Genomic DNA, 23,841 nt, shown 5'->3' with positions numbered 1-23,841 from the left:
TTGTAAATCCAGAGGGAGATAGTGTCAAAACTGGGATAATCAGGTCATGAATAATAACACACTGGAGCCTAATCTTTATTCCCCTCCAAGCATTTATATGCAGAAACACACATTGTACATGGCGCACCTCCAACATCAAAGCCCCTCTTACAGCCTGCTTTTATATATTTGAGCAAAGACGAATCCCCAATTAACACCCACTACCTGATACTAAAAGCGCCAATTGATGTGCAATTAACACATGGTACCCAGCATACTTTTTTCCATCAAACCTTTCCCATCTTTTTGCATTAGTAATCTCTCTGGCAAGAGACCCTGTCATTCCATTAACTGGTCTGGTGTAGTATTTATTGCATTATAATCTTTGCTGAGGAATGAAGCTAAGACAATTCAGTTGTAGGATGGTGTTTGTCTCTAATTATTTGTGACTAATTCGAGGAGTAAATAGGTTACCTTCCTTAGATTTTTGTCTCTGGGTCCAGACAACAAAACTATACACTGGGAATTGATAACCGGGGTTTAGTGGACAATTTTACTATACCTTACCAATCCACAGGAGCTAATGTCACTACACCAAACTACCAGGATCATTAGGATGTAGAGGTTTAAATTCAGTGAGAGCATGTTTTGGGATATTGACATTTCTCTTCAATAGTTTGTAAGGAATCTCTTCTGCTCTTACTGCCTCCTGCTCCTACCACCTGCCATTGGTATATGTTGGAAGGATTTGCAGATTGATAATCAAACTGTTCGACTGCATTCTGAACAAATTTTCCATGGCCATCAAGTCCTGCAACGGAACATGAACTCTGAGCTTCTAGCTCAGAAGCAGGACATGACTTGGTGCATGACTACAGAACCTCTGTACAGAATCTCTGTACAACCTATTTAGGATAGTTCCTACATATCCTTAATTTATGACTTTGGAAAGCAACACTGAACAATGATAAAATTATTTTTTTCTCCTGACTTTTACGATAAGCTGCACTGCTGACCCAAATAAATCACATGCGCATTGAATGCCTTTTTTGTTCTTGATACAAATCATATAAGTGAAGTTGATTTATTTCCCGATGAAATGTGCACTTCTAAAACCGTAGTGAGTGCTTGTTCTACATTATCAACGTAGAAGCTTGTCATTGTACCATGCAGCTGTAAGATAAGAGCTGAGAGAATCCATCTAATTGTCTTTCTCCATATAGAACTGTTCCTTGTTGTCTCCGTGCTCCAGTATCCATGGCAGAGCCTCAAGCAGTGCAAGAAGCAGCTTTGATTGTTAAAAATGCCAAGAGACCCCTTGTAATTCTTGGCAAAGGTACGGACATGAAAATTAGAATGTTTTTAAATGAAAATGTTAAGATCTATGCTTTTCATTTAACACATGAGAGAAATCAAATGCTTAGTCCTTACAGATAACATTTGGACAGCATTTTTACAAACCAGAAATGTAAAATGTTTGTGGTATTTTAAAAAATGCCTCTGCCTAATATTTATTGGGATTGCATTGTTGGGCGTGACTTCTGGATGCAAGGGTGAAATGCACTGTTATGTTTTAGATATTAAGGAATTCAGTGTTGTGGCAAGACAAATTATTCTTTATGTTAGTTTTAGCCTCACATCTAGTGTAGTATTAATGGTACGCCGTAAGCTGGAATGTGACAGCATCCAAGAACTTCCTGCCCCATTCTGACTCACTGTTTAAAATTCTTGTCTGCTGGTGTTTGCAGCTGTCCTGTGCTGGAGGGCGATCAAACATGCAGCCTTAATAGCTGTTTCATTGAAGCATTGGATAACTTGAGAAAAAGAGAAAGAATGGCCGCAGAAAGGAGATCATCCCACATACACACACATGTAACCAAACAGCAAGAAATAGTATTAACTTTCGCCGCAGAGAGGTTAGTAATTTGGGTCAAAGAACAAAGAAAAGTACAGCACAGTAACAGGCCCTTCGGCCCTCCAAGCCCGTGCCAACCATGCTGCCCGTGTAAACTAAAATCTTCGACACTTCCGGGGTCCGTATCCCTCTATTCCCATCCTATTCATGTATTTGTCAAGATCCCCCTTAAATGTCACTTTCGTTCCTGCTTCCACCACCTCCTCCGGCAGCGAGTTACAGGCACCACTACCCTCTGTGTAAAAAAAAATTACCTCGTACATCTCCTCTGCCCCTTGCAACTTAAACCTATGCCCCCTAGTAATTGACCCCTCTACCCTGGGAAAAAGCCTCTGACTATCCACTCAGACTACGTCCCTCATAATTTTGGAGACCTCTATCAGGTCGCCCCTCAACCTCCGTTGTTCAAGTGAGAACAAACCAAGTTTATTCAACTGCTCCTCGTAGCTAATGCCCTCCATACCAGGCAACATCCTGGTAAATCTCTTCTGCACCCTCTCTAAAGCCTCCACATCCTTCTGGTAGTGTGGCAACCAGAATTGAACACTATACTCCAAGTGTGGCCTAACTAAGGTTCTATATAGCTGCAACAATTCTTATACTCAATGCCCTGGTCAATGAAGGCAAGCATGCAGTATGCCTTCTTGACTACCTTCTCCACCTGTGTTGCCCCTTTCAGTGACCTGTGGACCTGTACACCTAGATCTCTCTGACTTTCAATACTCTTGAGGGTTCTACCATTCATTGTATATTCCCTACCTGCATTAGACCTTCCAAAATGCATTACTTCACATTTGTCCGGATTAAACTCAATCTGCCATCTCTCCGCCCAAGTCTCCAAACAATCTAAATCCTGCTGTATCCTCTGACAGTCCTCATCGCTATCCGCAATTCCACCTACCTTTGTGTCGTCTGCAAAGTTACTAATCAGACCAGTTATATTGTCCTCCAAATCATTTATATATACTACGAACAGCAAAGGTCCCAGCACTGATCCCTGCGGAACACCACTAGTCACAGCCCTCCAATTAGAAAAGCACCCTTCCATTGCTACTCTCTGCCTTCTATGACCTAGCCAGTTCATATCCACCTTGCCAGCTCAACCCTGATCCCATGCGACTTCACCTTTTGTACCAGTCTACCATGAGGGACCTTGTCAAAGGCCTTACTGAAGTCCATATAGACAACATCCACTGCCTTACCTGCATCAATAATCTTTGTGACCTCTTCGAAAAATTCTTATCAAGTTAGTGAGACACAACCTCCCCTTCACAAAATCATGCTGCTTCTCACTAATACGTCCATTTGCTTCCAAATGGGAGTAGATCCTGTCTCGATGAATTCTCTCCAGTAATTTCCCTACCACTGACGTAAGGCTCACCGGCCTGTAGTTCCCTGGACTATCTTTGCTACCCTTCTTAAACAAAGGAATAACATTGGCTATTTGCCACTCCTCCGGGACATCACCTGAAGACAGTGAGTATCCAAAGATTTCTGTCAAGGCCTCAGCAATTTCCCCTCTAGCCTCCTTCAGTATTTTGGGGTTGATCCCATCAGGCCCTGGGGACTTATCTACCTTAATATTTTTCAAGCGCCCAACACCTCGCCTTTTTCGATCTCAATGTGACCCAGGCTATCTACACACCCTTCTCCAGACTCAACATCCACCAATTCCTTCTCTTTGATGAATACTGATGCAAAGTATGAAGTATGCAAAGTATGGGTCATAGGACATGTGTGGAATTCACCATTGCATTTTCCTCTGGTCTTTATTCGAGTAGTGGCAAATACGCCTTGCGTTTTCAACTTCCAGTCTTCTGGGCTAATATGAGCGGAGAGACCAAGATTATTTAAAATACACGGAGGAGCAAGGGAACTAAAATTGATTGGGGAGATGAGCCGATTTCTGTAATCGTGATGGGACTCATCAGAACATAGGCACAAAGACAAGGATGAGAAAAAGATATTGGATTCTGAGTTTATTCCCCAAGCATTTCTGTTCACCTATCCTAGTTTCCAACTGTATCTCAAACTCCTGAAACATATTTGATTCAATAGCTTAACTGACAGAATTCTGAGAACTGTTTTCCTAACGTCTGTTTTAAATATACTTTCTTCTAAAGTCTAAATCATCTGAAGGTCCTGTTTGAATATTACTTGGTCTGTGCCATTCAATATGTTACATGCTTCAATTACGTCACGCCTTTATCATCTTCTGAGAATGATTCCATTTAATAAGTTGATACAAAATGTTAGTTAGGACAAATTTAATGTGGCAATTTTGGGTGCCCAAATATAAAAAGCACATTACGACTCTGGGGAGTGTGGGGAATAGACTCATGAACATGTTGCCAAGGATGGGACATTATAGCTGTTAAAGGTGGCAATCCCCAACAGGGCTCACAATGGCAGCTCTGAGTTTAGCATTCAAGATGTAGATGGCAGCATGAAGCTCATGCTGAATGGAGGCAAGACATGGGAAGACTGGACCCTGGTCTCAGACTCGTTCCTGGAGGTCATTTTGGATGTAGCAAGGCAGAAGAGAAGTCTGCTTTTCTGAGGAGGCCAGACAGCCAATTTCACTAAGCAGGCGTGATTGCATGTAGCAAAGGCGGTATGGTGCCCTGTACCAGGATCCAGTGCTGCAAAAGTTTGATGACCATCATGGGACTTGGCAAGGTGAGTGTCCTACAGCTTTTATCGAACAGCTATCACACTCTCAACTAACTGACATTCTCCTGTGCAGCGCTCCTCTGATCAACACAGCTTGCAGTCCTACACTTCCTTTTCTCTCCAGTCTCCTCCTCAAATCTCCATCTCAGCAGACAGCTCGCACACTCAACCTCGTCTGTTTGCCCTCTTATCTCACACCCATTTTTTCACAGTCAACCTCCTTAATTGTTCACCCTCCATCCTCAGTTCACTTCCCACACTCAGCTCTCTCTGCCTTTCTCTTTGGTTCCAAGGATGAAGGGATTTTCGCGGTTTTGCAGTGTTAGAGGCGATCCATCATTGGCCACGGCGGGATCTTTTAGTCTTGTCACTGTCAGCGGGTTTTTCTATTGTCTGCACTCTCTGCTGCTGCTGCTGTTGGTGGAACCAGAAAATTTCGACCAAACAGTTTCAGCATGTTGCTCTTGCCTTGTGCACCCTGGTACATTTCACACAGATTGGGAAATCTATGCTCTGGCTGTCAAAGCCAGAATACCAGTTGAATTTCCACTTTATTGCTATTCAACATGTGTAAATATCTGAATCGATACCATAGAATCCCAACAGTCCAGAAGGAGGCCATTCAGTCCATCAAGTCTCCACCGATCCTATGAAAGAGCATTTTACTTCAGCCCACTCCCCCGCCCTGTGCTCATAACTCTCTCTAACCTGCACATCTTTGGACACTAAGGGGGGGGCAATTTAATATTAATTATATCCTGGCTCAATTCTTGTTCCTATTTTGAAAACAGAAACTAAAAATCCATCACCAATGCAGCAGGTTAAAAAGTTCAGTTGAAGTTTTGGTGACCTTCCTATTTTCCATATAGATAGGTTGATGATACCTTCCATCCTGTGTGAATGTGAGCATTGTTTACTTTCTGTTTGTGTGCATACTAGGATGGAGGGATCCTCATCCACATTTACTGAAACACGTGTTCCCATTGCTCGGAGCAGCTAATTTTTCAATCTCACATTGAGATCGAAAAAGACGAGGTGTTGGGCGTCTTGAAAAATATTAAGGTAGATAAGTCCCCAGGGCCTGATGGGATCAACCCCAGAATACTGAAGGAGGCTAGAGAGGAAATTGCTGAGGCCTTGACAGAAATCTTTGGATCCTCACTGTCTTCAGGTGATGTCCCGGAGGACTGGCAAATAGCTAATGTTGTTCCTTTGTTTAAGAAGGGTAGCAATGATAATCCTGGGAACTACAGGCCAGTGAGCCTTATGTCAGTGGTAGGGAAATTACTGGAGATAATTCTTCGAGACAGGATCTACTCCCATTTGGAGCAAATGGACGTATTAGCGAGAAGCAGCATGATTTTGTGAAGGGGAGGTCGTGTCTCACTAACTTGAGAGCTTTTCGAAGAGGTCACAAAGATGATTGATGCAGGTAGGGCAGTGGATGTTGTCTATATGGACTTCAGTAAGGCCTTTGACAAGGTCCCTCATGGCAGTCTGGTGCAAAAGGTGAAGTCACACGGGATCAGGGTTGAGCTGGCAAGATGGATACAGAACTGGCTAGGTCATAGAAGGCAGAGAGTAGCAATGGAAGGGTGCTTTTCTGATTGGAGGGATGTGACTAGTTCCGCAGGCATCAGTGCTGGGACCTTTGCTGTTCGTAGTATATATAAATGATTTGGAGGAAAATGTAACTGGTCTGATTAGTAAGTTTGCAGACGACACAAAGGTTGGTGGAATTGCGGATAGCGATGAGGACTGTCAGAGGATACAGCAGGATTTAGATCATTTGGAGACTTGGGCAGAGAGATGGCAGATGGATTTTAATCCGGACAAATGTGAGGTAATGCATTTTGGAAGGTCTAATGCAGGTAGGGAATATACAGTGAATGGTAGAACCCTCAAGAGTATTGAAAGTCAGAGAGGTCTACAGGTCACTGAAAGGGGCAACACAGGTGGAGAAGGTAGTCAAGAAGGCATACGGCATGCTTGCCTTCATTGACCAGGGCATTGAGTATAAGAATTGGCAAGTCATGTTACAGCTGAATAGAACCTTAGTTAGGCCACACTTGGAGTATAGTGTTCAATTCTGGTTGCCACACTACCAGAAGGATGTGGAGGCTTTAGAGAGGGTGCAGAAGAGATTTACCAGGATGTTGCCTGGTATGGAGGGCATTAGCTATGAGGAGCAGTTGAATAAACTTGGTTTGTTCTCACTTGAACAACGGAGGTTGAGGGGCGACCTGATAGAGGTCTCCAAAATTATGAGGGACGTAGTCTGAGTGGATAGTCAGAGGCTTTTTCCCAGGGTAGAAGGGTCAATTACTAGGGGCCATAGGTATAAGCTGCGCAGGCAAGTTTTAGAGGAGATGTACGAGGCAAGTTTTTTACACAGAGGGTAGTGGGTGCCTGGAACTCGCTGCCGGAGGAGGTGGTGGAAGTAGGGACGATATTGACATTTAAGGAGCATCTTGGCAAATACATGAATAGGATGGGAATAGAGGGATACAGACCCAGGAAATGTAGAAGAATTTAGTTTAGATAGGCAGCATGGTTGGCACAGGCTTGGAGGGCCACGGGGCCTGTTCCTGTGCTGTACTTTTCTTTGTTCTTTCTTTCTATAACTTTATCTCTATGTTACTCTGCAGTGTAAGATGGCCCTTGATGTGACATGGGATTTCTATCAAATTATGAAGAGTTGTGTGGTTTGTAAAATCATTTGTAGATCCTGTTTAAACCACAACGCTAAACACATTGGATAACTTTTGCTCTTTCTCACTCCTGGAAATAGGAGTGCTGAGTTCCATTGAGTTTTGTAAAGTAATTGTTGCTGTAAGCCAGGCTCGAAAATTGCTCCTCTTCCAACAGCTCAGATGTCAGACCTATGCTTTATTATTTTATATTCAAGTTCTTGTAGTGTGTTTAAGACTCCGAAGGCATTGCTCCTGGTTTAACGTTCAGTTGATCCCGGGAACAATGCCGTCGGAAATCTTAAGCTCTTGGCAGGGTCACCCGTGATGGTAAGGTCAGAGAGGAGGACCCAGACAAAGTGCAATCCAAAACAAGTCCTCAATGGCGGATACTCGCATGGTATCGACGGCTGCGTTGGCGTCTGAAGGCTGCAGCAGTAGGAAGATCCCCAGTTGTCGAGGTTGTCTTGTCACTGGAACTGGACCTAGCCTCTGCCAAGGACCATGTGTCTGCTGATGTGCTGTGGAATACCCACGTTAAAAGATGTACTGCACCAGGCGTCTACCCAGACATTGTCTACCCCCCACACAGACAAGTCTTACAGCGATTGGCAAGAGGTGACGGGGACAGGACTGTGAGATCTGGAAGTCCCTAGCTTTGGATTTGCACATAGGCGGTGGAGTTTGATTCAGTCGTCTTGCGTTTGAAATAGGAACAGGAGAGCTTTTCGGCAGCTTTCTTCACGACTGAGCAACCAGCTTCAGAATCCACTCTGCTCACCCCGCATGGGGAAAGGGTGAGCAACGGTGCCCTAAAAATCGTCTGTTCCGTCCCCACCCTGGCTGGGAAAGTGCTCCCAGCAGATCATCTACCTGCGTTCAGAAAATCAATGTTAAACTCAACTTCGGAACCTGGAATGTACAAACCCTCAGGGACAATGAGCAAAACTATTGACCGGCAGGGTGAACTGCCCTTGTTGTCCATGAACTCAGGCATTTTAACATTGACTCCGCTGCCCTGTAAGAGATCCAATGAGCTGGCGAAGGGCTGCACCTTGTTCTGGAGAGGAAAACCAGAGGATCAACCCAGGACGCATGGAATTGATTTCGCCATCAAGAACAAACTCATCAATTGACTCTCTGAGCTCCCTGACTGCATCAACGAGCCCCTCATGACCCTCCGTCTACAACTTGCCAAGAACCAGCTACAACCGTTGTGAGTGCCTACACCAGAACAATTGATGCCAATGATGAGCCAAAGAAAGCTTCTACACCCTGGACGCCATACTGTCCAAGATTCCTTCGGAAGATAATATCATCCACCTTGGGGACTTCAACGCCAGGGTTGGAAATTACCCCCAAATCTGGTAAGGAGGCATTGGAAAAGAAGGAGTTGGGAATTGCGACTCCAATGGCTTTCTCCTGCTCACCAAATGCACGGAACACCAGTTTGTCATCACTGTCACACTGTTCCTCCAAAAAGACACGTTCAAGACTTCCTGGAGGCATCCACCATCAAAGCACTGGCACATGATTGGCTACAGCATCGTCCGATCCCAAGACCAAAACGAAGCCCTCATCACCAAAACGACGACCAGTGCAGATGACTGCTGGACAGATCACCAGCTCATCTGCTCCTCTATGTCCATCAAACTCTGCCAGAAGCAGTGGACGATGAAGAAACAGCTCAGAAAAAAGAACAAAGTTGAGCAGCTAGAGTCCAAGGACTGATTCCACCCCCTGGAAACACCTGCCGTGTGTACGGTCGAAGATGTGGATGCATGATCAGTTCATCAGACATGCAAGAACTCACAGAACCCATGACCAGGAACAAGAGTTTCTCATTTGGACAATCACACACGTTAGTGAGTGATCACCGAAGAAGACTATTAAAACGGAGCCAAATCTGGAAGATTTAGAAATATATATCTTTGCTCTGCGCTTTTATCTTTTGAGATGAGTGAAACACTACTCAAATCATTCCTGATTTGTTAATGTCCATTCAGAGTTCTTGACAGAGGAGAGAGCAGAACTCAGGAATGTTACTTTATTATAATTCCCACTAATAATAATCTTCATTATTGTCACAAGTAGGCTTACATTAACAGGGTAGTATTTAACTATGTCTGGAATAAAATGTGTAGTATATTCAAAAATGGGTAAAGCTTTATAGATTAGTTAATATCTGAAATCACTATTGAATGTTGCTTTTGCTAACCCATTACAATGCAACGTACAGAGTTATTGTAATGCTACATATAGAAGTATTGTAATGCAACATATAGGATTATTGTAATGTAACATATGGAGTTATTGGATCATTGCATTGCTTGAGCTTGGTGTCTCTTTATTCTGCCAACTGACCAAGCATTAACTGAAATGCTTGAACTAAGCTAATCATCCAGTGGAGTACTGATGGAACACTGCAATGTTGGAAATGTCATTCTTTGAATGATCTGTAAAACCGAGATGCTGTTGATTGAGTGGCTTGGCTCTGAAAGGAAAGGAGGGACATGTTCTGGTATTGTGGCCAACATTCTTCTCAACTCAAAGCATCAAACAAAACAGATTAACTGGCCATTTAGCTCACCTGCTCTTTGTGGCTGTTGCTGGCATATATGCCTGCATAACAGTGTACCCCAACAGTAATTTACTTTGTGAAGTACTTTGAGATCTTTAAGTAGAAACAAGCACCATATAAATGCATGGGGTGTCTTCATTCCTCCTGCATCTTTTGGTTGTGATATACATTTTAATAATACAGTTCCCTAAAGCCATGTGAAAATTTATTCAGAAAAGGAAAATGCTTCTTCCCTTTGGTTTATTTTCTTTATTTAACACTTGAACATCCCATGGAATCGCTCAGTAGTAGATTATAGTGTGATGCATCATTGTATTATCATAGATCCCCACAGTGCAGAAGGAGGCCATTCGACCCATCCAGTCTGCACCAATACTCTGAAAGAGCAACCTTACCCCACTCCCGCACCCTATCCCCGTAACCCCACCTAGGGGCAATTTAGCATAGCCAATCCACCTAACCTGCACATCTTTTGACTGGGAGGAAATCGGAGCACCCGGAATAAATCCACGCAGACACGGAGAGAATGTGCAAACTCCACACAGACAGTTACCCGAGGCTGGAATTGAACCTGGGTCCCTGATGCTGTGAGGCAACAGTGCTAACCACTATGCCACCCTATATACTATTAGTAAAGCCTAAAATGAGGTGTGTGACTTATCATGGGATGGAGAAGGGGATTGGTCTTCAGGTGCAGGATTGTTAATATTAAACCTATTGGACTTCACAAAAGACTGGAGTTTTCTTTACAGTTAAGTAATTCTGATAACAGACTCCACACAGATAAAACAGATTTGTTACTTAATCCAGGGTAGTTATGTACTGAGTGCTGCTGATGTACTTTATACTTTTACTCAATATATTCTAAATTACCTCCAAGTGAGACTCTGTTTGTAGCTTAATCACTACCTGTTAGTTTAATTTACAATGGAAGCTCTCTGTTCAATAGTGACAGCAATGACAGCAACATGAAGAATTTGATGGTATATGATCTGAGACAATTTTTCCCCCTTAAATTTGATTTCCATATTGCATCTGTGAGATATTTTTTAAACCCAAAAATTGAGAAGGTCCTTTTAAAAAGAAATGTCTGGTGATACTGGCCATCCATGCATTGCCTGCTTTGTGCCCCTTCCACTTTGAGCAGTAGGTGGCAGCAGTATTCTGAATTATGCTGTGCACCACAGTGTGGTGCTGGACGCTGTCACCCGTTACCTTGTTGGGCCTCCTGTCAAAAGAAAAATGGTGCAAATTCCAGTAAGGTAGCAGTACACAAACTCCAAGTCCCAAAGGGAGAGGGAGACAAGAGGAAATATACACAGACAATTCAAACCAAAGATAGAGTCAAAATGAGCAAGTTGGCAAATTTATTGCAATTTTATTGTTGATAGATTTTTTTAAAATTAAAAAATCCTTGAACCTGTTGTCACTTCCCAAGCTCAACTTTCCCCGAATTCCATGTTTGGATCCCTCCAATTAGGTTTCTGACCCTGCAGCAGTACTGAAATGGATCTTAACAAAATTAGAAATGACATCTTATGTGACTATCACCCTATTAATCTATGCCTCCCAGCCCTGTTGACCTGTCTTTGAAGGGGTTGGCCATATTATCCTCCCCCTACACCTTTCCTCGATTACTCAACTAAATGGCACTTACTCACCTGGTTCTATTCTCATCAATTCAATCATAGCCAGAGATCTGACTTCAATGGGTTTACTTCTGCACATGAACCGCTACCTCTGGGTTCCTCGAAGGACCTGGGCTCACTCCTATTTCCCATTTTCCCACTCGGCAATATCACCCAAATACACAACATCAGGTTCGACGTGTACCCTGATGATACTGATCTGCTTCACCACCATCTCTCTGCAGCTCTCTTTCTAACTTGTCAGACTGCTTGGCGACACATGAGTGTGGTAGTTGGAGTGCGGTAGTTTTTACAAAGAGTAATTCGACTCGAAACGTTAGCTCTTTTGTATCCCTACAGATGCTGCCAGACCTGCTCAGATTTTCCAGCATCTTCTCTTTTGCTTGCCAACACATATTGGGTATGTGTTTAAGATGCAACTGACAAAATGTTTTAAAAGCAGTTAAAGTGCATTTAACTTGCACATGTGTGGCTCAGTGCAAGACAAGTACTAGATGTGATACTTTACATCTGTCTTTACAAAAGAAGGAGCTGCCAAAGTCATGGTGAAAGAGGAGGCATTGTGATACTTGGTGGGCTAAAAATTGAAAAAGAGGAAGCACTAGAAAGACTTGTACTTAACATTGATAAGTCGCCATGGCTGGATGGAATACATTTGAGGATACTGAGGGAAGTAAGGCTGGAAATTGCAGGGATGCCAGCCAGAGAGCAGGATTCTCCGTTTGGGAGACTATGGGCACACCGAGCCAGAGAAACGTAATGGCGCGGACACTCTGTCCCGCGATCGGAGAATCGGGCCCTATGTTCTCCCACCAGAGCTGAATCGCTTCTGTTTCATGCTGGTGTTGGGAGCAACGCTCAGAACAATTCAGTGTCCCATGTCATGCAAATTTATGGATTGCAAGGGACTCTGTCACGAATCCCGCTATCCGGTTGCCACCTATAGTGAAGTCTGATGGCTGTCTGCCCCTTCCCGCAAAACAAGTCCTGCCCCCTCCAAAAAGTTGGGGCATTCCCCCACCCCCCCAACTACAGGAATTGCTGGGTCCCCCCACACAGAACACATACATGAGGGTGACCTGTTTCCCCCCCCCCCCACTGACCTCTCCCCACCAAAGACCCCCACCAGAGGCCCCCATCAGACCTTCCACCAGAGACCCCAGACTCCCATCTGATATCCTCACTAGAGATCGCACCAGAGACCCCACCAGAAACTACCGATAGCAGAGTAACCCCATAGCACTGAAATCCCTCAGAACAGGGTTTCCCATATGTCAGAGAACCCCCCCCCCCCCACAATCAGTTACACCTGCCTGGCAGCTAAAGAGTAGTTGGGGCAGAAACAGTGGGAATAAAAATCACTGCTTTTTCACTCACCTGTGCCTTACACCTGCTGCCCCAGACAGATGTTTAGAAAGCCGCAGCAGCAACTTAATAGAAAGCCAAAACCACATCACAAGGCTTTGGACCCCCCTCAGTTCCTTTCATCTGTTAGGCTTTTATTCACTTCTAAGAGAAATAGCTTTTAGTAGCCTGTAATTCACAGCTTCGAGACAGCCAGATGTTTGGATTGACTATTTTCATTTCCTTTCAAGCATGAATGGATCTCAGATATCTGCTGTGAAACTAATCCCAATGTTTAAAAACATCTAGCTGTAATTGACATCTCTGATCACACCAAATCAGTTAAGTGCTTTCTGCTGAGAAAAAGAGGAAGGGAAAGCACTTAACTCCAAGATGTTTATAACCCCAACTGGGAGACAGTGGCAGCACTGGTTAGTGCCAGCAGCCTGACCAAGAGGATGGGAGTGCAATGATGGGAAGAAGATTAATGATCTACTATGATCAGCAAGAGTAAGTGCTCCTTGTCTCCTCTTGGCACGCCACCCTTCTCTTGTTCCGGAATGTTACCTGGCCACCTTGCACGTTCCCAGAAACCGACTTCCCTGTATCATCCTCAAACCCCTCTGGCACTCATGATCAGAACCATTCCTGCTTAGGCACAGTGCCCATGCATGCCTGTTGTCATCAATTGCTGACCCACCAAGCATTACCAGGGGAGTAACCTGAGTCGGCCTTCACTAGTGAGGTTGGCCTTCTGGAGAAAAGTGAGAAGCCACCTTCATCTAGTTGACCGGTCTTATGTTAGTGCTTTGTTGTCTATCCCTTGACCAGACCATGTAGCAAAACCATGTCCCTTGTCTTGCAGGAACATAAATCAGAGGGCCTGACCCATTGACCATCAGTGCTTAACTGTTCACCCTCAAAAGTACCACAGAGGGGGAGATGGATGAAGCACCATAGCTTTCAGGCACGCCATTCAATATTGCAGAGATGCACACCTCGGTGGACGAACTTAGCAGACAGGCGTCTCCGTCACTTTCTGTTGCGCACCACACAGCTTCTGATGAAAATCAGATGGAGATAGGAACATCTCTAAGATTGAACAGTCAGAGATCTGCTGGATCCCAGGCAAAGCTGTTCCCCAGCCAGGTGCCATGCTTCTGGACAAGTTCATCCCTCAGCTGCTTGAGAAGCAAAGACAGAGCCGGGAATACCAGGAGGGGTTATCAGCAACATTCTTGCAACTGCAAGGCCAAAACAAGGAGTCCCAAAGTCTCCTGTCACAGGAAATGGTGCCAGCGATGTGTGGCAGTCGTGCCAACACTGCAAGAGCGGTGGCCGCAGTGGAAAGCCTGGGGCATGATGTCAAATCCATGACCGCAGAAGTCTGAGGCATGGATCAGTTGCTCAGGACCATGGCTAAAGTTCGACACCATCATCCTGACAATGGCAAGCCTCCAGGAGATGATGTTGAGGCTTCTGCAGCTCACTCCAGCTGCTGCTCTGTCCCAGGGCATAACCCAGGGGCCCACGAGCTACCTGAGGGTGGAGGAACTGCTGGAGCACCTCCCGCGCCTTTCATTCAGGAGAGCCTGGAAATGACCAGCCCTTCCGAATCCCCCCTTCCTAATACCGACGCACTGTAATGAGCAGAATTGCCAGCTCCACTGGCTCCATACTGATCTTGATCGGTAAGCTACAAGGGATGAACGGGAGAGAGAGTCAGGTTGGTGTTGCAGCCCCTTAACTTCAATATCCATTGTCCTCCCAGTCCTGCTTTCTTTTTCGGGGTCTCATGCACCCTCCCCCTTCAGTCTCATCACACGCTTCTCCCACCTTATGAGCTGTGTACCCACAGCCACCACATACCCCGATGCCACTGACAGTGACTAACTCAGTGCTCATTAAACTTTACTAACAATATAGGCAGCAGACTGACACAATGCTCTTAACAATATTTAAATGACACAGGCAGCAAGCTTCAGGACAACACACACCAGCTCACCCCAGTTACCCGCTTACCCCCCCAACCCAATTGAACCCTCCAGAGCTGGGCAGCAAGCTCTGTCCCCTTGGATTATCTGGTGCCACCTTGAGATGGTGGTGCTTACTTCCCTGCTCCCTCTCAGAGGTGCACCCAAGTGCCATCATGGACAGAACAGATAGAGGAAAGGTGTTCCCTCTGGTGGAAGGGTCAAGAAGCAGAGCACACACATTTACAGCGTTTGGCAAAAGAATCAATGCTGACAGGAGGAAAACAATTTTACTCAGCGAGTGGTTAGGATCTGGAAAGCACTGTCTGAAAGGATGATGGAGGCAGATTCAATTATGGCTGTCAAAAGGTAATTGGATAAACACTGAAGAGAAAGAATTGCAAGGCGAGGGGTAAGGGCGAGGGGTTGGGACTTATTAAAATGCTCTCGCAGAGAGCTGGCCTGTTTTGGATATGCTGTCACCATTCTATAATTCCACAATAAGTTAATTTAAAACCGTTCTTTATTCATCTGAAGCAACTTGCAAATTGTATTGATTCTAAAGTATACAGAGAGGAGTAACAAATTAATATGAAGGTCTGAAGACCACAGAATATAGGATTAATAGGAAAAGAATCTCTGAATTGCAGCAAGATATTTTCTTTCACGATTATATCGGAAACATTTGTCCCCGGAGACAGACATAACATTATAGATATGTGGCTTTCATTTCTTAAAGGTGCAGCCTATTCTCGTGCTGAAGATAATATCAGAAAGCTGATAACGAGGTGCGGATTACCATTTCTGCCTACTCCAATGGGGAAAGGTGTGGTACCGGACAACCATCCCAACTGTGTTTCTGCAGCCAGGTCCAGGTTTGTGTTCGAAATGAAGCTGATGTCTTGTCAAAGTTTGAAAAAATATCTCTGGGCACTACATTTCAAATAGTGAATCTATCAAAACTTCTTGTTTTAGCGTAATTCAATTTCCATTGCAAATGTCTTTTCCCCATAAATTGCATTTTTAATTACACCATCCATTTACTGTTACAAACACCTTCATTATTGTCAATCTGCAATATCATTAGCTTTATCTCACCTACTTCAGGTTTCTATACATCACTCAATCCTACGACGACTGAAGCATCTATCTTCCCCACAAAACCATATTGAGATTGACAGACTAAAACTATCTTTTGCAGAACTTCCTACACTGATCAGTGTCTTAAAAAAAACACCATGAGGGCACAGGGTGGCGCAGTGGTTAGCACTGCTGCATCACGGCACCGAGGTCCCAGGTTCGTTCCCAGCTCTGGGTCACTGTCTATGTGGAGTCTGCACATTCTCCCCGTGTTTGCGTGGGTCTCCACCCCACAACCCAAAGATGTGCAGGCTAGGTGGATTGGCCTCGCTAAATTGCTCCTTAATTGGAAAAAATGAATTGGGTACTCTAAATTAAAAAAAAAACAAAAACAAACACCATGGGTGGGATTCTCCGTTCCCTGACGCCGATTTCGTAATCGCCGATCAGGCGGAGAATCCCTTTTTACGTTGGAATCGGGGGCGCGGTGCCTGTTTTTTGGATGCGCCGCCCCCTCCAAAATTGCATGTCGGATGGTGTTGGGATGGCCTCAGGACGTTACCTGAAGGCCCTCACCCAATGCTCTGCCCCCGATAGGCCGAGTTCTTGACTGCACGAGGGTCGTGTGGTCTCAGCGGTCAGGAACCTGGTGTGGCAGCTGTGGACTGTGTCCAGCATCATCACAGTCGTGCCACTGGCCTGGGGGGCTTTGGCGAGGGCTGGGGGGACTGATGGCAGAGTGGCCCGGGGGTGTCCAGGGGGCACTATCTGGGTCCGTGCACGGCCATGCCATGTTGTACAGTGCGATCGCTGCAGGTTGTGGCCATGTACACGCGTGGCCACAGACCCGGCAATTCTCCAGTGGTGCCAGGCCTCAAACCAGATGGTTCCACATGTCTCTGTGGGGACTATAAGATGACGGTGAACCGCGTTTCCTGTTTGGGCCAATACCCAATCCCCCGCATCGAGGGCCTCTATGCAAAGGTAAGTGGAGGACGAAAGTTCACAAAACGTTAATACTGTAATACTACAGTTAATACTGGACCTGGACTCCCGCCGGTTCGTTACCGTGAACACCTACAGGGGTTTATACGAATGTACCCGATTGCCATTTGGGGTCTCGTCCGCTTGCACTATTTTCCAGGTGTGATAGAGAAAATCCTGCGGGGTTTACCCAGGGTGGCCGTCTACTTGGGCCATGTCCTCATCACCGGGGCGTCCGGCCAGGCACAAAAGACAAACCTGACCATGGTCCTCCGCTGTTTTGAGCAAGCAGGCGTCCGCCTCCAGTGGGACAAATGTCTTTTTCATTACCCAAGGCCGCTTATTTGGAGTACTGAGTGGACCAGAACGGGTTTCACCCTGTAGAGGACAAGGTGTGGGTGATTAAACTGGCCCCCGTACCCGGTGGCCAGACAGAACTGAATTACACACTATTCTCAGATGAGTAAATTATTATGGGAAATTCAGCCCGAACCTGGCAACCCTCTTCAGTCCCCTCCACCTCTTGCTAAAGAAAGGTCAACCATGGGACTGGACACAGTCTCATCAGCTGGGATTTGACACGGTAAAATGGCAGCTGCCGTCCATGGAACTACTAACGCACTTTGACCCCGCTGTTGACATGTGACATGTCCCCTTATGGGGTGGGCGCGATCCTCGCCCACTGCATGGCCGATGGATCAGAACGATCGACCGCATTCGCATGCTCACCGCTGAGCGTAATTATGCACAGCTCAAAAAGTCAGGTTTGGCGGTCGTCTTTGGAGTCTGTCAGATCTATCAATACGTTTACAGACACACTTTCACAGTTTACACTGACCATAAACCATTATTGGGCCTATTCAAAGAAGACCGAGCAATTCACCTGATCGCGTCCGCCAGGATCCTGCATTGAGTCCTATTGCTGGAAGCATATGAGTACACCTTGGAACACCATCCTGGTGTGAAGCTCCCGCATGCCTCCACGCTAAGTCACCTCTCCCTCCGTGGGCCACCGACAGCCCCCCTCTGCAAAGGAGGTGGCAGCTGCAGTCCATTTTATTGACTCATTGTTGGATACGGCGGCCCGAATATAGGGTTGGACCCGGACGGACCCGCAGTTATCGCGGATCAATCACATGGTGCTGTATGGGTCACAGCACAGAACGTAACCTGATGATTTGAAGGTCTACACGTCCAAAATTCCGGAGTTCAGCGTGGAGGACAGTGTCCTCCTTTGGGGAATCAGGATGCTCATCCCAAAACGTGGGCGAGCCACCTGACTAGAGGACCTCCATAACGGACAAGATGAAGATGTCCGACCGCAGTTTTGTCTGGTCGGCGGGCAGTGACACGGATATAAAGAAGCTGGCCCAACGATGCGGGCTACGCCTGGAACACCAGAAAAATCCACCTGCTGTGCCGTTGCACCCTTGAGAATGGCCGGGCCAACCATGGTTGAGCCTTCACATAGACTTTGCTGGTCCTTTTCAGGTATCAATGTTCCTGATCATTGTAGACGTTAACTCAAAATGGCTCAATGTCTACAGGATACAGGCAATGGCCACAAGGGCCACTGTGGACCCCCTGCGCTACACTTTCAACACACATGGTATCCCGGAGTTACTGGTCTCCAACAACCGAGTTGCTTTCGTGCGAGTTTGAGGCATTCGTGGCCACGTATCACCCGGCCTCAAACGGACTGGCTGAACGGGTGGTCCAAACATTTAAGAGGGGGATGAAGAAGCTGACCAACAAAACCTGGGAAATCCGATGGGCCTGTTTTTTGTTTAGTTACAGGAGGAGTTCATACTCGTTATGAGTTATGGGAATCGGATGGTGCACACTCCCTCACTTCCCAGGGGATCATAACACCCCTGACCCGCAAGTCCGGAGAATGTCCATGTCATTGGCCGATCCATAGAACTCTTTGTCTGTTTTGCCTGGTGTCGGCGTTCTGGCATTGAAGGGGTTTTCCCAGGGGGGGGGGTATACCTGATCAGGAGCAGCTGGACCGGTGTCAGAAGAGGAGCAGATACGGGTATCGGTGTGGGTGCGGTGGACATAGATCTGTGTATCCTACCATGCGTCCTATGAGTGTTTCTCGCCCGTCGGATTCTACACGGAGTTTCCTACTAGCGATGACCCTACCAGCTCTGGCCTTTTGAATTATAACTTCATTGCAGGCAGCCAATGGTGCCTCTGATAGGGTTTTTAGAGCGGGAACCCTCCCCTCTTCTAAAATGACTAAAAGATGAATAAGGAGGGAAAAAGAGTTTGGGCTAGTTAGAGCGAATTTGAAATATTGAGACAGATAGGAAGAGTTTGTATAGATATTTAATTAGGTTAAGTTAACAAAGCGAGCATTGGTCCTATAGAATGTGAGTCTGGGGAATTAATAATGGAAAATAAGGAGATGGTTGAGGAATTGAGGTATTTTGCATCAGTGTTCGCTATAGAGGAAAATAGCGAATATGACTCCTTCAAAAAGCGAGACAGAAAGCAGGAAATTGCAGGCCAGCTAACTTAACATCTGCCATAGGGAAGATGTTAGAAATTATTATTAAAGACATTATGGCAGGGCATTTACATATAGTCAAGGTAATCTGGCAGAGCCAACATGGTTTTGTGAGAGGGAAATAGGGTTACACGGTGGCACAATGCTTATCATTGCTATCTCACAGCGTCAGGTACCCAGGTTCAATTCCAGCCTTGGGTCACTGTCTGTGAAGTTTGCACGTTCTCCCTCAGTATGTGTGCGTTTCCTCCAGATGTTCCGGTTTCCTCCCACAGTCCAAAGATGTGCAGGTTAGGCGGATTGGCCATGTTAAATTGCCCCTTAGTGTCCAAAAGGTTAGATGGGGTTATTGGGTTACAGGGATTGGGTGGGTCGTGGGCCTAGGTAGAGTGTTCTTTCAGATGGTCGGTGCAGACTCAGTGGGCCAAATGGCCTCCTTCTGCACTGTAGTGTTCTGTGATTCAAAATCATGCTTAACCAATTTACTGGAGTGGATAAAGGGGTAACAGAAGATGTACTGTACTTAGATTACCAGAAGGCATTTAATAAGGTGGCACATCAAAGGTTATTGTAGAAAATAAAAACTCATGATATAGGGGTAACATATTGGCATGGATAGAAGATTGGCTGGCTAACATGAAACAGAGAGTAGGCACAAATGGGTAATTTTCTGGTTGGCAAGATTGAACCACAGGGATCAGTGCTGACGCTTCAACTATTTCAATTTATATCAATGACTAGGCTGAAAGGTCAGAAATATGTTTGAATATGTTTAAGACAGAGGTAGATAGATTCTTGATAGACGAGAGGGTGAAGGGTTTTCGGGGAAGTCAGGAATGTGACGTTGAGGTTACAAACAGATCAGTCATGATCTTATTGAATGGCGGAGCAGGCTTGACAAAACAAGTGGCCGCCTGCTCCTAATTTGTTTGTTCCTATGTTCCTCCTCAGTAGGATGGGGGTGACATGGCATTGGCCAATTGGGAAGAACAACTCTTGGAAGGTTGTGTCAGAGGGTCCTGACGCCCGTCAGGAAAGCCAGCCCACTGAATCCACGTGGAATGGTTGTTGCCTCTGTTGATCAGATTTCTTATTATTTTCTGATATTAATCTGCACGGATGTACCTTGTGTCGTGTAATTGATACTCCATTCACTGGCTCAGCATTTTTATATTTGCAATATTATCTTCTCACTAGCTTCTTCGCGGGAATGCCAATAATTTAAGGGATAACCTACCCGAATGTCAGTTCATCTTCTGTCCTCTTCCAGCTTTCCTTTCCCAGAAAACAAAGAATGTAGGATCGTATTGCAGATTCGATGGGCCGAAGGGCTGCTTTTGCCCTGTAAAATAATAATAATCCTTATTAGTGTCACAAGTAGGCTTACATTAACACTGCAATGAAGTTACTGTGAAAAGCCCCTAGTCGCCACACCCCTCTTGTTCGGGTACACTGAGGGAGAAGTCGTAATGTCCAATTCACCTAACAGCACGTCTTTCGTGACTTGTGGAGGAAACCGGAGCACCCGGAGGAAACCCACACAGACACGAGGAGAATGTGCAGACTCCACACAGACAGTGACCCAAGCCGGGAATTGAATCCGGGTCTCTGGCGCTGTGAAGCAACAGTGCTAACCACAGGGCTACCTTGCTGCCCTTGTTTTATTCTGTGCTTCTGTATTATTAATTATTTGGTTTACAAACAGAGGTGTTTTATTGGACATTTTTCTTACTTCAGAGCCCTGCAGAATGCAGATGTGATTCTGCTACTGGGAGCCAGATTAAACTGGATTTTGCATTTCGGATATCCACCAAGGTTTCATCCTGATGTGAAAATCATACAGGTATATATATTCCGGTTTCCACATTCGAAACGATCAATTACATTTATAATTTTTTAGCAGCTAAGCTAATTATTGTTCTTTGGTCCTGCCATCAGGTGTATACCTAGTTTCTATGTGTATACAGCAAGGTAATATACGTACAACTTAGATAATTAAATTATGTTCCCGGCTATTAACCTAACATCGCTTTCTGACTGCTGGATCACCCGCCTTCTAGATTTAAACAATGTGAATCTTAAATATGTTCTGACAGTCATCATTGGAGGAATATTATCACTCATTATAGGGGGCATTTTAATCCCACCGAGCCGAAAGCAGGATTTGGGGGTGGTTGAAATGTAAGGGGGGAGTTGCGTGCTGCCCTCCCATCCTCATCTGGCGGACTGCAATTTAAGAAAGGACAGCCAGGCAAAGGCAGTTCGTGCACTCTTTAAATATGCAGATTGGGGCCTAACTACAATAACCTGAGGTCTGAACAAAGTGAGTGAGGGGGAACAATATCACTTCCTTGCCAAGCTGTAATGGTGAATTGAGGGACAGAAAGGTTTGACTTTGCAAATTTTTAAAGGTATCCTTATGGGCTGGGAGGAGCAGGATTGGTCCTCAGGGTCCCATAAGGAACCCTCAAACTCCCGGGTTCCCTCCTTTGACCTCGGTCACTACCCAATCTTTCAATCTGCCCATCCCTCTCCCCAGATCCATTTACCTACCCGCTAAAATCCACCAGGTTCTGGGCACCAAGCTCTTACTCCGTGTGTTCCTACTGCCACCGAGAGACTTTGATGCCTGTCGGGGTTGGATGGGGTTTGATCCATCTTTTGCAAATGAAGTCTGAGGGGTTAGAGAGTCTGTTGGGCCTTCAGGGAGTGTTGGGACAAGAGCCTGTCGTTTGACCTGACCGCTCCGCACATCGGTTCCTCCTGCCATTAATATCTCCCGTTATAGATTAGCTTAACAACCGAGGAACAGGAGTAAGTATGGCATTTGCTTTATAATGAGTTGCAAAGCACCCAAGGGATAGAATGTGAATCTTTAGACCCTGACTAAAGTTTAATTTTTTGCTATAATTGACAAAACACGTGGCCCAGACACCTGGGGGCAGAGCACCTGTATTGATAGCAGTATGCACCGAGGCAGTGCAGCTATAAGGAAAAAACTCATGTCAGGGATATTTATGGAGGAGGAGAGGTGTGTGGACTGTAAGCGTTGTGGTAATCTTGGGCATGTGCTTTCAGTAGTCACATGTCCTATAGCAGCTCCAGCACTAAACTCTGTAGAATCGAAAGAGGAGGCGTTGGCACACGCAATGTCAAAGCGAAAACAGATTATAAAACTAGAAGTTATGAGATTTCCACTGAATTATATTACTTCATTTTAAATGAAACAAGAGGATTAGTATATCTTTCAGTAACTGGAAAATAAGCCCATCTGAAAGGTTCATCTTCCAGCAATTTTACAGAGGGCAGACTTTAATGATTCCTCTGCCGGCGAGTCTGCGGTGGTTTATTGCTCCAAATGTGGCCCTGGAGTGGCCAATAATTGGTCACTCCAGGGGCAGATTACTGCACATCTACAATTTTGAGGCTGGTGGGAGTTCAGAGAGGGGAAAAAAGCTCGGCAGATCACCCTGCTCGGGTCTCAGACAGGAAAGTGGGGCACCTTTGCCACCATCACCAGCCCTATTTCCAGATGGGATGCCATGGGTTCCCCTTCCCTACCTGGCCTTGACATTGCGATCCCGAACACCGTTCCCCCATCACCCCCCCGAGATGTCCCATCCCATCCCTGCTACAAGACCGCTACACTTCCACCCTGGCTGCAGGATTTACAATCTGGGCTTGTAGGCCCAGCAATGGCTACTACAGTGGGTGGCACTGCTGTGACTACAAAGCTACCAACCAATTAGATTGTCAGGCAGCTCTCTGAGGTGGGCCTTCCTCCCAAGTGAGAGGGCATAAATTTCACCTCCAAACAATTAAATGGCTGCAGGGCAGCTGCCATAGGCCAGAATGCACCCGCCACCTACACTTTGAGTGGTGCGACAAGAAACCCCATCACCCATAAGATTCTGCCCAGAGTATTTTGAATCTGACCTGTAATATAACATTTGGTGTTGGAATATTACTGTGCTTGTGAATAGTCACCCAAACAAGTCACCTAAAACAACAATATTTTACCTAAAAACAGAAAGTGTTGGAAGCCATTTAACATCTGAGATATGTAGTTGAACATTAAATTTAGTTCAATGTAGTGAAACATGATTCCTCATCCCCTGAAATATTTACTGCTTTTGCTTCTTTCAGATGTTGCTTGGCAAAGGGGCTGGATTTTCAGGTCCCGAATTAGGATGGAGTGGAGGCAGACAGCATAAGAAAATGGCTCTGAGGCCTGCATATTGGTCGAGGGGGAGGTTTGCAAGAACAGACCGGGGTATGGAGTCTCCAACCTAGTTAATTGAATGTATTGAGGTCATTAGGGAGCTCGTTAAGACTTGCCTACTGACTTCCTGAGATTTCCATTGGGCTGGGTGATCGTTATGAGCTCTCTGAAGCTAACCAGCATCAGGCTGATAGGAATAAGGGGTGAAACAATTTTATTTGATGGGAAAAAAATGC

The 23,841-nt window shown here is 45.6% G+C and overlaps 1 protein-coding gene across 3 annotated transcripts in view; it reads left to right on the top strand.

Annotated features, from left to right (window-relative positions):
* hacl1 (2-hydroxyacyl-CoA lyase 1) overlaps positions 1-23,841 on the top strand; it is a 144,798-nt gene that overhangs the window by 50,626 nt on the left and 70,331 nt on the right. For all 3 annotated transcript variants that reach the window (XM_038797804.1, XM_038797803.1, XM_038797805.1), the window contains 3 exons: positions 1,203-1,315; positions 15,544-15,679; positions 21,121-21,226. In XM_038797804.1, the coding sequence (XP_038653732.1) occupies positions 1,203-1,315; positions 15,544-15,679; positions 21,121-21,226 (355 nt within the window). The remainder of the gene's footprint in view (positions 1-1,202; positions 1,316-15,543; positions 15,680-21,120; positions 21,227-23,841) is intronic.

The sequence above is a fragment of the Scyliorhinus canicula genome, chromosome 5, assembly GCF_902713615.1.
Source record: "Scyliorhinus canicula chromosome 5, sScyCan1.1, whole genome shotgun sequence".
NCBI lineage: Eukaryota > Metazoa > Chordata > Chondrichthyes > Carcharhiniformes > Scyliorhinidae > Scyliorhinus > Scyliorhinus canicula.
This window is presented reverse-complemented; position numbering and strand designations above follow the sequence as displayed.